The sequence below is a fragment of the Entelurus aequoreus genome, linkage group LG24 (genome assembly GCF_033978785.1).
Source record: "Entelurus aequoreus isolate RoL-2023_Sb linkage group LG24, RoL_Eaeq_v1.1, whole genome shotgun sequence".
Classification (NCBI taxonomy): domain Eukaryota; kingdom Metazoa; phylum Chordata; class Actinopteri; order Syngnathiformes; family Syngnathidae; genus Entelurus; species Entelurus aequoreus.
The window spans coordinates 39,388,261-39,404,197 of record NC_084754.1 but is presented as its reverse complement, the minus strand read 5'-3'; the positions used below and the strand labels follow the sequence as shown (position 1 = coordinate 39,404,197).

The 15,937-nt window shown below is 39.3% G+C and overlaps 1 protein-coding gene across 3 annotated transcripts in view; it reads right to left on the bottom strand.

Moving 5' to 3' along the window:
- Nucleotides 1-827: 827 nt before the first annotated feature.
- The window catches only part of impdh1a (IMP (inosine 5'-monophosphate) dehydrogenase 1a), a 62,860-nt gene continuing 47,750 nt past the window's right edge, over nt 828-15,937 (bottom strand). For 2 of the 3 annotated variants that reach the window (XM_062035314.1, XM_062035316.1), the window contains 6 exons: nt 15,823-15,937; nt 13,847-13,988; nt 11,628-11,771; nt 1,444-1,527; nt 1,252-1,268; nt 828-1,134 (listed from right to left, as the gene is read on the bottom strand). The exon at nt 15,823-15,937 is cut by the window's right edge and continues 29 nt beyond it. In XM_062035314.1, coding sequence (XP_061891298.1) covers nt 1,031-1,134; nt 1,252-1,268; nt 1,444-1,527; nt 11,628-11,771; nt 13,847-13,988; nt 15,823-15,937 — 606 coding nt within the window. In that variant the 3' untranslated portion in view covers nt 828-1,030. The remainder of the gene's footprint in view (nt 1,135-1,251; nt 1,269-1,443; nt 1,528-11,627; nt 11,772-13,846; nt 13,989-15,822) is intronic. The other variant, XM_062035315.1, reaches the window with a different exon arrangement.

Here is a 15,937-nt window from a genome sequence, read left to right as displayed (position 1 = left end):
CAGTATTTCCACATTCACACACACATTCACACACTGATGGCGGGAGCTGCCATGCAAGGCGCTAACCAGCAGCCATCAGGAGCAAGGGTGAAGTGTCTTGCCCAAGGACACAACGGACGTGACTAGGATGGTAGAAGGTGGGGATTGAACCCCAGTAACCAGCAACCCTCCGATTGCTGGCACGGCCACTCTACCAACTTTGCCACGCCATCCATCCGTTTCCTACCGCTTGTCCCTTTCGGGGTCACATTCACACATTAGGGCCAATTTAGTGTTGTCAATCAGCCTATCCGGTCTAAACTAATTTGCACCTGGAATACCTTTTAAACATTTAAACAGTAAGTTGTCCAACATAATAGATACCATATATTACATATGACAACTTAACATTAAAGTGGTCATAATTAGAGATGTCCGATAATATCGGCCGATTAATGCTTTAAAATGTTAAAATTAATCACCAATTATTTTTATATACTGTATATATATATATATATATATATATATATATATATATATATATATATATATATATATATATATATATATATATATATATATATATATATATATATATATATATACATATTTTTTTGTGGACTTTTTGAAACTGCCCTGCAACCACATCATTTACCTATTGTACAATAAATATAAGTATTTACTACCCTATCATATTCTACCTATACATACATAATAAGGGTCTTAGGCTTCAACCTGGACTGTACTTATTATCTTTCCTTTGTCGAGAACAAACAGTGGCGATTGAAGAGAGACATGCTGGGTTCTGGAGCTGAATTTGAACTAATAATACATTTTTTTTTAATAAAAAATGTTGATCCAAAATGATGGGGGAATGTCAACATCAGGCTAGCAAAAGAGGGTTTGGAGGGGATGAAGCGAGCCATGTGTCAAATGGAAACATTATTCTGGGCGTCTCAATTATTCACCGTGGAACCCCCACCAGGAGTAGCGAGGATCTACTGTATTGATCGTGGATATCATATAAAACATGAACATTTCAGCATTTTGGTCACGTGTGTGTCATGTGTCTGCTCAGCAGTGCCGGGGTGGGCACGTCAGGTCCTGATCGGGCGTTTCCTTTTCCTCCCGCCTCAGTAAAGCCGCTTCTCATAACTACAAACGTAAAGGACAGACGCCAAAATGTACATTTTTAGTGTGCGGAAGACTGTGGGAACTACAGCTAACAAAGAGTGGGAGAAGATGGAGAAATGCCAGTATGTGCGTACTTACATGGTACAAAAGAATATCTAACATGATAGCATGAGCGAGAAGAGGAAGAGAGAAAAAAACAGTTTGATGCGATGCAAATAAACAAAGGGACAGAACACACGTTATGGTAAAAATGGGACTGATTCACCATTCAATTAGACACAGAAGTGATGAGAAAAGGACAAATGTGCAGAAGAGGGCATTAAAACTTACGAGTGGAGGCCATGGACGCCGCCTTCCATCTGAGCAGACATAGTTCTCTTCTCAAACTTCAGCTCTCCACAATACATCATTGACCTGTGACAAGAAGGTCACTGAGGAGCAAGTGGCAAGTTCTACATTGTAGTACTACACTACGTCCAACAGGTGGTGCTGTCTTGGCATTTTTGAATGCATGCACTGCAAAAACTGAAATCTAAGTAAGTTTAAATATCTCAAATAACTGGGTATAACACATGGTAAACTGGGTATAACACATGGCACACTGACAAAGCTTAACCTATTGTTACTATAACAATCTACAAGGTTAAGGTTGCTTCTCTTTCTTCCCCTCCATTTTTCTGCATTCTTTCGTATCTCAAGTTATCATTACGTATATGTATTGTTGCATTTGAACAATTGTATTGTTGATAATAAAGGTAAAGTACTGGTATTGTTTATTATCAATAGCACTATTTCTATTGGTATTCATATTGCTCCATTTTTAGTGTAATAATGCTCAGTTCTGTATTTTTTTAAATTTTTTCGCTAACTGCTTATTTGCTATTACTTTTACCATCATATTTGTACATGTCGTATTTGCTGATGTTGCTCTGTTGTTGTTGTTGTTGTTGTTGTGTTTGCTGTTGTTGTTTTTGTCTCTCTGTCTAATCCCCCTCTTGTCCCCACAATTCCCCCCTCTGTCTTCCTTTTTCTCTCTTTCTATCCCCTCCTGCTCCGGCCCGGCTGCACCAAATGATAATATAAATACATTTAATAAAGTCAAAATACAAGTAAGGCAACAACAGAAGTATCCTACACTTCTCTTTTGTAAAGTAAATCTGAACAGCCGATATGGGCATCTACATCTACTATATGATTTGCCCGAGAAGCTGGGCAGGACATTAAAAAAATAAAATAAAATAAAAAATAAAATAAAATAAAAAAAAAAATATATATATATACATCTCAAATAAGGGTGATATTTGCCTATTTTCTGTCATATAAGATAATTCTTCTCATTAAGCAGATTTTATGTTAGAGTGTTTTACTTGTTTTAAGTGTTTTGGTCCTAAATGATCTCAGTAAGATATTACAGCTTGTTATTGAGATTTGATGACCTATATTGAGTAAAACATGCTTGAAACTAGAATATCAACTGTTGCAAAGCTGTGTCATCAACACTCACAAGTATAAAACTACTTTGTTTTGAGTAATAATTTCTTATTTCAAGCATAAAAATAAAAAAAATCATGATTTTGACACAATTGCAATGTTCCCTCTAATTTTTCATGTGTGTGAGCAAAGGCAAAACCTCCCTGAGCATTCAGTGGAGCCCATGTGAGCAACATCAGACGTGCACACTGTGGCTACACCAGCAGCACACCTGTCCCAAACCTGACTAAATAACAAGTTCAATCTCCATCCATCCATCCATTTTCTACCGCTTGTCCCTTTTGGGGTCATGGGGGGTGCTGGAGCCTATCTCAGCTGCATTCGGGCGGAAGGCGGGGTACACCCTGGACAAGTCCCCACCTCATGGCAGGGCCAACACAGATAGACAGACAACATTCTATTATTATTATAATCAAATGACAGCAGTCATTTCCATTTCTAATATAAGTGTTTAGGCCCACTTAAAATGACAATAACAAAAAATATTGTTTTTCATGAACTGTGTACTTGTATTGTTTGTCTGGGTGGAGGTCCTGCTTTGGAAATAGTTTGTACCCCTTTCAGACATTGCATTTAGTTCCCATTAAAACATTCACATGTTGCACAATGAGATGTAAGCAGGGGATCATGTGTACATTCCTGCAACTTCCTGTTTGTAAAAAATATATTTTTATTAGTATTTATTTAAAGGCCTACTGAAACCCACTACTACCGACCACGCAGTCTGATAGTTTATATATCAATGATGAAATCTTAACATTATAACACATGCCAATACGGCCGGGTTAACTTATAAAGTGACATTTTAAATTTGCCGCTAAACTTCCGGTTCGAAACGCCTCTGAGGATGACGTATGCGTGTGACGTAGCCCGGCGAACACGGGTATGCCTTCCACATTGAAGCCGATACGAAAAAGCTCTGTTTTCATTTCATAATTCCACAGTATTCTGGACATCTGTGTTCGTGAATCTGTTTCAATCATGTTCATTGCATTATGGAGAAGGAAGCCAAGCAAGCAAAGAAGAAAGTTGTCGGTGCGAAATGGACGTATTTTTCGAACGTAGTCAGCCACAACAGTACACAGCCGGCGCTTCTTTGTTTACATTCCCGAAAGATGCAGTCAAGATGGAAGAACTCGGATAACAGAGACTCTAACCAGGAGGACTTTTGATTTGGATACACAGACGCCTGTAGAGAACTGGGACAACACAGACTCTTACCAGGATTACTTTGATTTGGATGACAAAGACGCAGACGTGCTACTGTGAGTATGCAGCTTTGGCTTTTTTTTGCGTATGTACGTAACTTTTTTAAAATATATAAGCTTTATGAACCTTGGGTTAGGTGAACGGTCTTTTGGGCTGAGTGATTGTGTGTGTTGATCATGTGTTTGAATTGTATTGGCGTGTTCTATGGAGCTAGGAGCTAGCAGAGGAGCTAGGAGCTAGCATAACACGTACCGTACCGTACGTGCGCGTCACGTACGTAACTTTTTAAAAATATATAAGCTTTATGAACCTTGGGTTAGGTGAACGGTCTTTTGGGCTGAGTGATTGTGTGTGTTGATCAGGTGTTTGAATTGTATTGGCGTGTTCTATGGAGCTAGGAGCTAGCAGAGGAGCTAGGAGCTAGCATAACAAACACGCAGGTGTTATTATGCAGGATTAATTTGTGGCATATTAAATATAAGCCTGGTTGTGTTGTGGCTAATAGAGTATATATATGTCTTGTGTTTATTTACTGTTGTAGTCATTCCCAGCTGAATATCAGGTACCGTGAGTATGCAGCCTTGGCTGCTAAACATTCGATAACTTGACCGTATGTGCGCGTCACGTACGTAACTTTTTAAAAATATATAAGCTTTATGAACCTTGGGTTAGGTAAACGGTCTTTTGGGCTGAGTGATTGTGTGTGTTGATCAGGTGTTTGAATTGTATTGGCGTGTTCTATGGAGCTAGCAGAGGAGCTAGGAGCTAGCATAACAAACACGCAGGTGTTTTTATGCAGGATTAATTTGTGGCATATTAAATATAAGCCTGGTTGTGTTGTGGCTAATAGAGTATATATATGTCTTGTGTTTATTTACTGTTGTAGTCATTCCCAGCTGAATATCAGGTCACCCCCGGCTCTCACAGCATCTTCCCTATCTGAATAGCTTCAACTCCCCACTAGTCCTTCACTTGCACTTTACTCATCCACAAATCTTTCATCCTCGCTCAAATTAATGGGGAAATTGTCGCTTTCTCGGTCCGAATCTCTCTCACTTCATGCGGCCATCATTGTAAACAATAGGGAACTTTGCGTATATGTTCAACTGACTACGTCACGCTACTTCCGGTAGGTGCAAGCCTTTTTTTTTATCAGATACCAAAAGTTGCAATCTTTATCGTCGTTGTTCTATACTAAATCCTTTCAGCAAAAATATGGCAATATCGCGAAATGATCAAGTATGACACATAGAATAGATCTGCTATCCCCGTTTAAATAAAAAAAATTCATTTCAGTAGGCCTTTAATATACCAACAGCATTTCATGATTAATATGTATACATTAAGATTCCTAATAAATGACACTAGAATAAGCACACATTTGATTGGTAAATCATAGTGTAACGACCTGGAATTACACTTTATGTGTGGTGTTGGAGTTGTCCGACTTTTTGTGTGGCTGTAAACGCATCACTGGCTAAGTGCCATATGTGCATGTGTTGGCGCAAGTGAGAAAGAGCGAGCGGCTGCTGTTGATATAACAAAGTTGCTTTTGGTCTGGTTTGTACTGCAGAAAATGACCACTTTTGCTAGATATAATTTTTTTTACTAATGTTTTGGTGATGTGTTTATGGCCGACAATAAAGAGTTTTGCTCAGTAAAGTGATGGATGGAATTCATGTCCTCAAAGCGTCTCGACAGACGTTACAATATTTGAACAATGATGACGAAAACAGTTTTCTCTGTCGTGTCCGTGTGTAGAAAATTGTTATGCGCTTATTTTTTTATTTGATTTTGTGCGTGGCATAGATTTGCCGTGCGCAGAGGACGCTTGAGCAGTGCGCAATTGCACAGGCGCGCACCTTAGAGGGAACGTTGCACAATTGTGTCTCATAATTAAAACAGATGACAGCCAAATGGACTTTGCTGTTTTATTTTCAATGAAACAATAGAAAATACGTACTCATATAGTAGTACAGTTGGCACAGTACAGTAAACTGACAGTTAATATTTAAACATTTGACATTTGACATTTCAAACTATTTTGAACAGAAATAGTTCATGCACATTCAGATAAACTCCTCAAAATTACAATTAAAAAAATGTTGGCCGGGGGCCGGGCTGTATATATGCGCACTAATTGACTGAAAGAGCACGCACTTGGCGCGATGATGTCATGTTATCGATGGAAAAATGCATTTTTAGACCATATGATTTGCCTGAGCGGCTAGGAGACCCCGAGAGTAACAAGCGGTTGCCTTGTTGCCTTTCCATTAAGAACAATAAATTAGTTTTTAGTATAAGTTTGCTGGTTTCAAGAAATGTAATGCCGAGTGCATATCATTATGTCAAGATAATGGCACTAGCATTTACTTAATTTTAGAATATTTTTCAACATATATTGAGAAAAAAGGTCTCATATTTTTCTACCAAGAAAAGTGCACTTGTTATTAGTGAGAATATACTTATTTTAAGGTATTTTTGGGTTCATTGAGGTTAGCTAATTTTACTTGTTTTGGAAAGTCTTGACAAGCCACATTTTCTTGTTCCATTGGCAGATCAATTTGCTTAGTTCAAATAAAATACCCCTAGTCTTTGTTTTTTTTTCTTCTTGTTTTTGAACACTGACTTTATGCAGTGTATTTTCTTTCAAGACAGAGCCTGAACTCAAAAAAATCAATAGTAAATAAATACAGTACTATTATAGTATATATTTTCTGCTCTATTTTATGCTGCCCTTTTTTTTTTTTTTGCTGCAGCTGTAACGTATACTGTAATATTGAACATGGTAATTGGGATTTGTTATATATTTTATATATTATATACAAATATAATATAATACACACTATATTGCCAAAAGTATTTGACCACCTGCCTTGACTCATATATGAACTTGAAGTGCCATCCCATTCCTAACCCATAGGGTTCAATATGATGTCGGTCCACCTTTTGCAGCTATTACAGCTTCAACTCTTCTGGGAAGGCTGTCCACAAGGTTGCAGAGTGTGTTTATAGGAATTTTCCAACATTCTTCCAAAAGCGCATTGGTGAGGTCACACACTGATGTTGGTGGAGAAGGCCTGGCTCTCAGTCTCCGTTCTAACTCATCCCAAAGGTGTTCTGTCGGGTTCAGGTCAGGACTCTGTGCAAGCCAGTCAAGTTCATCCACACCAGACTCTGTCATCCATGTCTTTATGGACCTTGCTTTGTGCACTGGTGCACAGTCATGTTGGAAGAGGAAGGGGCCCCGCCCCGCTCCAAACTGTTCCCACAAAGTTGGGAGCATGGAATTGTCCAAAATGTTTTGGTATCCTGGAGCATTCAAAGTTCCTTTCACTGGAACTGAGGGGCCAAGCCCAACTCTTGAAAAACAACCCCACACCATAATTCCTCCTCCACCAAATTTCACATTCAGTGCAATGCAGTCCGAAATGTAGCGTTCTCCTGGCAACCTCCAAACCCAGACTGGTCCATCAGATTACCAGATGGAAAAGCGTGCTTCGTCACTCCAGAAAACGCGTTTCCACTGCTCTAGAGTCCAGTGGCGACATGTTTTACACCATTCTTTCCCAAATGTTTGTTGACCCCATCTCCATGCCTAAGTGCTTGATTTTATACACCTGTGACCAGGCCAAGTGATTAGGACACCTGATTCTGGTCACTTGGATGGGTGGCCAAATACTTTTGGCAACATAGTGTATCAGTACATATTATATACTGTATATATCATATGTAAATATTCCATATATGTAGGGCTGCAACAACTAATCGATTAAATTGATTAAAATCGATTATAAAAACAGTTGGCGATTAATTTAGTCATCGATTCGTTGGATCTATGCTATGCGCATGCGCAGAGGCAATTTTTATAAAAAAAATTTTTTTTTACATTTTTTAAAATTTATTTATTTTTTTAAATTTATAAACCTTTATTTATAAACTGCAACATGTACAAACAGCTGAGAAACAGTAATCAAAATAAGGATGGTGCCAGTATGCTGTTTTCTTTCAATAAAATACTGGAAAGGATAGAAATGTAGTTTGTCTCTTTTATCCGACCATTAATCGAAGTAATAATCGACAGATTAATCGATCATCAAATTAATCGTTAGTTGCAGCCCTACATATATGATCTATTTTATATTGCTACTAAGGTACATTTTTATTCTACTTTATACCTGCATCATCCTTTCCATCCTTTGTAACTGAGCTACTGTGTGGAACATTTTCCCTGGTGGATCAATAAAGTTTGCCTAAGTCTAAGTCTAAGTTTAAGTCTAAGTACAGGTTTGGACACACCTTCTCATTCACACACAAAAACAACTGATGGTCCCATCCCCATGGATAAAGCAAGACATTCCACTAACCAAACCTGATAAGGCACACCTGTGAAGTGAAAACCATTTCAGGTGACTACCTCTTAAAGCTCATGGAGAGAATGCCAAGAGTGTGCAAAACAGTAATCAGAGCAAAGGTTGGCTATTTTGAAGAAACGAGGATATAAAACCTCTTTTTGTTAAGTACATAACTCCACATGTGTTCATTCATAGTTTTGATGTGACTATCTACAGTTTGTACAATGTAAATAGTCATGAAAATAAAGAAAACACATTGAATGAGGAGGTGTGTCCAAACTTTTGGCCTGTACTGTAAATACAGGCAGATTTTTGATGTCATTTCTCCTTCCTGTCGACTCTCTCCATCCTTTTTTTCAAGTAAACAGTTACTGTGGCTGGTTCATGCTGGTTTTATTTTCACGTGGCACAAATGATCGTGCTGGGCAAATGTTACCATAGCAACAAGTGGCTGTAAACACGTGTGATGCAGCTAGGAAATGTAATACCGTATTTTTCGGACTATAAGGCGCACTTAAATTCCTTTCATTTTCTCAAAAATCGACAGTGCGCCTTATAACCCGGTGCGCCTAATGTACGGCATAATTCTGGTTGTGCTTACCGACCTCGAAGCTATTTTATTTGGTAAATGGTGTAATGATAAGTTAAAGTTAAAGTACCAAATGATTGTCACACACACACTAGGTGGGGCAAAATTATTCTCTGCATTTGACCCATCACCCTTGATCACCCCCTGGGAGGTGAGGGGAGCAGTGAGCAGCAGCGGTGGCAGCTTTTGGTGATTTAACCCCCAATTCCAACCCTTGATGCTGAGTGCCAAGCAGGGAGATAATGGGTCCCATTTTTATAGTCTTTGGTATGACTCGGCCGGGGGTGTGACCAGTAGATGGCAGTCACACATAAGAGATGTAGACTGCAAGATGACGCCAGTAAACAACACCAAAACTTTAAATGTTCCATTGAGAATATAGAACATTACACACAGCGCTGAAAAATCTGTCAAAAATGTTTTAAGTATGACATCGGTAAGCTAAGAAGCCACACCGTTTGATGGATTGTCGGCGCATTAAACATACAAGTAGAGATGTCCAATTATATCTGCCGATATTATCGGTCAATAAATGCTTTAAAATCAATATCGGTTTCAAAAAGCAAAATTAATGACTTTTTAAAACGCTGGACGTAAGGCATCCTTGCCAACCCTCCCGATTTTCCCGGGAGACTCCCTAATTTCAGTGCCCCTCCCGAAAATCTCCCGGGGCAACCATTCTTCTGAATTTCTCCCGATTTCCACCCGGACAACAATATTGGGGGCGTGCCTTAAAGTCACTGCCTTTAGCGTCCTCTACAACCTGTCGTCAGGTTCGCTTTTCCTCCATTCAAACAGCGTGCTGGCCCAGTCACATAATATATGCGGCTTCTACACACACATTATTGAATGCCACGCATACTTGGTCAACAGCCATACAGGTCACACTGAGGGTGGCCGTACAAACAACTTTAACACTGTTACAACTATGCGCCACACTGTGAACCCACACCAAACAAGAATGACAAACACATTTCAGGAGAACGTCCGCACCGTAACACAACATAAACACAACAGAACAAATACCCAGAACCCCTGGCAGCACTAAGTCTTATGGGACGCTACAATATACACCCCCCGCTACCACCAAACCCCGCCCACCTCAACCCCGCCCCAAAACCCTGCCTACACGATAAGTCGGATGTGTCTTTACCTCCGCCAAACCCGAGGCCGACTCACCGAACCCCTAGGGTTCGATCGAACCCAGGTTAAGAATCACTGGTTTAATGCATCCAGCGGGGCATCACAACAAAATTAGGCATAATAATGTGTTAATTCCACGACTGTATACACTACCGTTCAAAAGTTTGGGGTCACCCAAACAATTTTGTGGAATAGCCTTCATTTCTAAGAACAAGAATAGACTGTCGAGTTTCAGATGAAAGTTCTCTTTTTCTGGCCATTTTGAGCGTTTAACACGCGAAGTCCCAGAGAAGGGTCAATTGACACTTTTACCTAGAAAACACACAAGAGGGTCATTTGACCCCTAGTCCCCCCTGTGGACACTCCTTTTGTTATGAAAATGTGGCTGTTAGTGGCACACGGCAGGGGGCCACTTGAGCCTGTGTGGGGGAGGGGACCTTACAGCTCAAGCTTTAGTTCTGAGGTAGGTTGTGTGTGTTTTTGCAAGGATCAACAGAATGAAGGGATCAACACTCTGACATTTATTGTTAAAAAAAATACAAAACAAAACATATTTACAAAGAATGAAAAAGCAACTGTTTTCCCAGTTTTGGTGTGGAGGGTTGTTGCAGAAGCAATTGTTATTTTTGTATGCCAAAAATAGTTTAAAAAAAAAAAATTACAAAGAAAAAAGCATATTTACAAAGAATGAAAAACCATGTCCATGTAAACGTGACTGACATACATTTGAGCAGTCACTCACAATCCTGGCACTGCCATTGCTCCTTTCGGCATTTCCCACATGTATAATTTTTCTGTCTACCTAGACAAACTGCCCCTAACAGCCTCATTACCATAACAAAATGAGTGATTAGTGTATTCGGGAAAAGCGTCGGGCCAAATGACCCCTCTCTGGGTCTTCTAGGTAGACAGAAAAATGCTGGGACTTCTAGTGTTAATTGACACCACAAATGTGACGCTCCAGAAACTCAATCTGCTCAAAGGAAGGTCAGTTTTGTAGCTTCTGTAACGAGCTAAACTGTTTTCAGATGTGTGAACGTGATTGCACAAGGGTTTTCTAATCATCAATTAGCCTTCTGAGCCAATGAGCAAACACATTGTACTATTAGAACACTGGAGTGATAGTTGCTGGAACTGGGCCTCTATACACCTATGTAGATATTGCACCAAAAACTAGACATTTGCAACTAGAATAGTCATTTACCACATTATCAATGTATAGAGTGTATTTCTTTAAAGTTAAAAGACTAGTTTAAAGTTATCTTCATTGAAAAGTACAGTGCTTTTCCTTCAAAAATAAGGACATTTCAATGTGACCCCAAACTTTTGAACGGTAGTGTATATCAGTATCGGTTGATATCGGAATCAGTAATTAAGAGTTGGACAATATCGGAATATCGGATATCGGCAAAAAAGCCATTATCGGACATCTCTAAAAAAAAATCAAAATATGACCCATTTACTGCGCCTTATAATCTGGTGCGCCCTATGGTCCGAAAAATACGGTATAGATTCTTTGTTTACTAAAGACGAATTATGTAACGCCTCATTCATTGATATTTTACTGTTTCTCTGCTTGATTTGCTTTTTCTACCACTAACTGCTAAAAAAAATTGAATTTTTGATGATCAATATATTGCTTAGTGTGCTTTGGAATTAAAAAAACATCATAGAGAGTAAGAGAGAGGACATCATTTTTGACTTAACACACTCACACATGCACTTACCGTAGAATGGACAAACTCTTGGCTCCAATGTCCTGACAGCCATGTTGAATGCCAGCAATGAGGTAAGGGACAAACTTATGGATGGATCCCTTGTCTTGTACTGACCCTGATACACCCTGAGCCACCTTCACCTTGTCTCCCTCACTGTTCACAAGAAAACAATAATACAGCGAGACCATGCATGTACAAAACCCAAAACCAGTGAAGTTTGCACGTTGTGTAAATGGTGAATAAAATCAGAATACAATGATTTGCAAATCCTTTTCAACTTATATTCAATTGAATAGACTGCAAAGACAAGATATTTAATGTTCCACCTGGGAAACTTTTTTTTTTTTTTTTTTGCAAATAATCATTAACTTAGAATTTAATGGCAGCAACACATTGCAAAAAAGTTGGTACAGGAGCATTTTTACCACTGTGTTACATGGCCTTTCCTTTTAACAACACTCAGTAAATGTTTGGGAACTGAGGAGACACATTTTTTAAGCTTCTCAAATGGAATTCTTTCCCATTCTTGCTTGATGTACAGCTTAAGTTGTTCAACAGTCCGGGGGTCTCCGTTGTGGTATTTTACGCTTCATAATGTGCCACACATTTTCAATGGGAGACAGGTCTGGACTACAGGCAGGCCAGTCTAGTACCCGCACTCTTTTACTATGAAGCCACACAGTTGTAACACGTGGCTTGGCATTGTCTTGCTGAAATAAGCAGGGGCGTCCATGGTAACGTTGCTTGGATGGCAACAAAAGTTGCTCCAAAACCTGTATGTACCTTTCAGCATTAATGGTGCCTTCACAGATGTGTAAGTTACCCATGCCTTGGATACTAATACACCCCCATACCATCACACATGCTGGCTTTTACACTTTGTGCCAAGAACAGTCCGGATGGTTCTTTTCCTGTTTGGTCCGGAGGACACGACGTCCAGTTTCCAAAAACAATTTGAAATGTGGACTCGTCAGACCACAGAACACTTTTCCACTTTGCATCAGTCCATCTTAGATGAGCTCGGGTCCAGCGACGCCGGCAGCGTTGCTGGGTGTTGTTGATAAATGGCTTTTGCTTTGCTTAGTAGAGTTTTAACTTGCACTTACAGATGTAGCGACAAACTGTAGTTACTCACAGCGGTTTTCGCAAGTGTTCCTGAGCCCATGTGGTGATATCCTTTACACACTGATGTCGCTTGTTGATGCAGTACAGCCTGAGGGATCGAAGGTCACGGGCTTAGCCGCTTACGTGCAGTGATTTCACCAGATTCTCTGAACATTTTGATGATATTACGGGCCGTAGATGGTGAAATTCCTAAATTCCTTGCAATAGCTGGTTGAGAAACGTTGTTCTTAAACATTTGTTCACAAAGTGGTGACCCTCGCCCCATCCTTGTTTGTGAATGACTGAGCATTTCATGGAAGCTGCCTTTATACTCAATCATGGCACTGTGGATAATGCATATGTTTAAGAGCTATTTCTTTATTCATAATCATGTTTGAATCAGCTCATATTTTTCCAGGTTTACGACAGGGTTTACGACAGGGTCGTAAACCATCAGGAATGTGAACACAACCCCCAAGTCTCTCTTCTTATCAGTGTTGAGAGGAGGGGGGGGGGGGTGGGGGGGGGAGATGGGGGCTTTCTTTGTGTGAAAAGAGTTGCTTTTCCCTGTGGAATGCGAGATGAACTTGGGCTACGCATTTGTATGTGTTGTTCGAGGCTGGTCTCTATTCTCAAATATTTGACAATAAATTACAAAATACCTATACTGTGCTTGGTGGTATATTCGATATCAGTTTATATGTCATCTAAGGAACTTGGGACTGACCAGCGTTTTACATCCCACTTGGAGGAACATCTGGTCAAACGCAACAGCACCCACCTGTTCCCAATTAGCCTGTTCACCTGTGGGATGTTCCAAATAAGTCTTTGGTGAGCATTCCTCAACTTTCTCAGTCTTTTTTGCCACTTGTGTCAGCTTTTTTGAAACATGTTGCAGGCATCAAATTCCAAATGAGCTAATATTTAACACAGTTTCTCAGTTCCAGTATCTTGTCTTTGCAGTCTACTCAATTGAATATAAGTTAAAAAATGATTTGCAAATCATTGTATTCTGTTTTTATTTACTATTTACACAATGTGACAACTTCACTGGTTTTGGGTTTTGTACATCAATATGACTGCGTTTCAAGAAAAATATGCAAAATAGGTTGCTGGTCCCCCACCTGAAGTAGCGTTTCTGGCTGTTGTTTTCCTCCTTGGCATCCAAGGAGCCCATTCCTCGATACTTTTTCAAACGCACCCCATCGGAGAAGAAATATTCTCCTGGAGCCTCCGTGGTGGCGGCGAGCAGCGAGCCCATCATCACTGAGCAGAGAAAACAGAAGAAATGGGAAGAAGAGAAACTACAAACCACATTAACAAACCTGTCGGACATTTCAAATCAAATCTGCATTATGATATTTGCAAAGGCAGACATTTTGTTGCAGGCCTCTATGCACTGCAAAAAGTCAGTGTTCAAAAACGAGAAAAAATAAACATTGATTGATTGATTGGAGAAAAGAAAATAGAAAAATGAGGGGTATTTTATTTGAACTAAGTAAAATGATCTGCCAATAGAACAAGAACATTTGGCTTGTCGAGACTTTCCAAAACAAGTAAAATTAAAGCTGCAAGCAGCGATGGACGGGACCGACTTTGACGGCTCATAAAATCCAAACCGGAGCAGTAATTAAAACTCTTTCATCAGATTTAATCAGAAGGGTTCAATCTCTCTTCTGTGCTCATTTGAAGCCGACACGACAAACGCGCTCAGAGGAGATAATGTTTGAAAAAAGGTGACTGTTTTTACTAAACGTTTGTTTTGAAGGGGGAATTGCAAATTTCCTGTTGATTTTCGCTGGGGTCTAAGTGAGACCTACATAGAGGTTTTTGTTTCATGTCTCTACGACATTCCTACTGGAAGTTACAGGCAGTTTTGTCTGTGTTTTCTTCCTAGGGGGCGCTAGAGCGCAATTTTGAGTTTTGGGGTTTGGTTTTTTTGATTAGATTGCAATTTTCGCCAGTCCTGATGTGTGTGTCCAATTTGGTGAGTTTTGAAGCATGGTAAGGGGGTCAAATTACAGCTCAAAGAGGCGGCAGTATAACAATAAAGAAAGAATAAAACGCTAGAAATTGAATAGGGTCCTCTGTCCCAAAGGGACATTCGGTCCCTAATTAGCTAACCTCAATGAAGCCAAAAATACCTTAAAATAAGTATATTCTCACTAATAACAAGTGCACTTTTCTTGGTAGAAAAAAAAAGAGAGACCTTTTTTGCTCAATATGTTGAAAAATATTCTTAAGTTAAGTAAATGCTAGTGCCATTATCTTGACATAATGATATACGCTCGGCATTACATTTCTTGAAACCAGCAAACTTATACTAAAAACTAATTTATTGTTCTTAATGGAAAGGCAACAAGGCAACCGCTTGTTACTCTCGGGGTCTCCTAGCCGCTCAGGCAAATCATATTGTCTAAAAATGCATTTTTCCATCGATAACATGACATCATCGCGCCAAGTGCGTGCTCTTTCAGTCAATTAGTGCGCATATATACAGCCCGGCCCCCGGCCAACATTTTTTTAATTGTAATTTTGAGGAATTTATCTGAATGTGCATGAACTATATCTGTTCAAAATTTTTAGAAATGTCCCATGTTAAATGTTTAAATATTAACTGTCAGTTTACTGTACTGTGCCAACTGTACTACTATATGAGTACGTCTTTTCTATTGTTTCATTGAAAATAAAACAGCAAAGTCCATTTAGCTGTCATCTGTTTTAATTATGAGACACAATTGTGTCAAAGTCATGATTTTTTTTTTCATGCTTGAAATAAGAAATTATTACTTTAAAAAAGCAGTTTTTTACTTGTGAGTGTTGATGACACAGCTTTGCAACAGTTGATATTCTAGTTTCAAGCATGTTTTACTCAATATAGGTCATCAAATCTCAGCTACAAGCTGTAATATCTTACTGAGATCATTTAGGACCAAAACACTTAAAACAAGTAAAACACTCTAACATAAAATCTGCTTAGTGAGGAGAATTATTTTATCAGACAGAAAATAAGCAAATATCACCCTTATTTGATATATCTAATTTGACTTAGATTTCAGTTTTTGCAGTGTGGTAATGAGGTTGTTTCTTTCTGTCGTACCTGTAGACGCTCCCAGAGCCAGCGCTTTGACCACGTGTCCAACAGTCTGAATGCCTCCGTCAGCAATTACGGGCACGCCGAAGCGGCGAGCATATTCAGCCACCTTGTATACTGA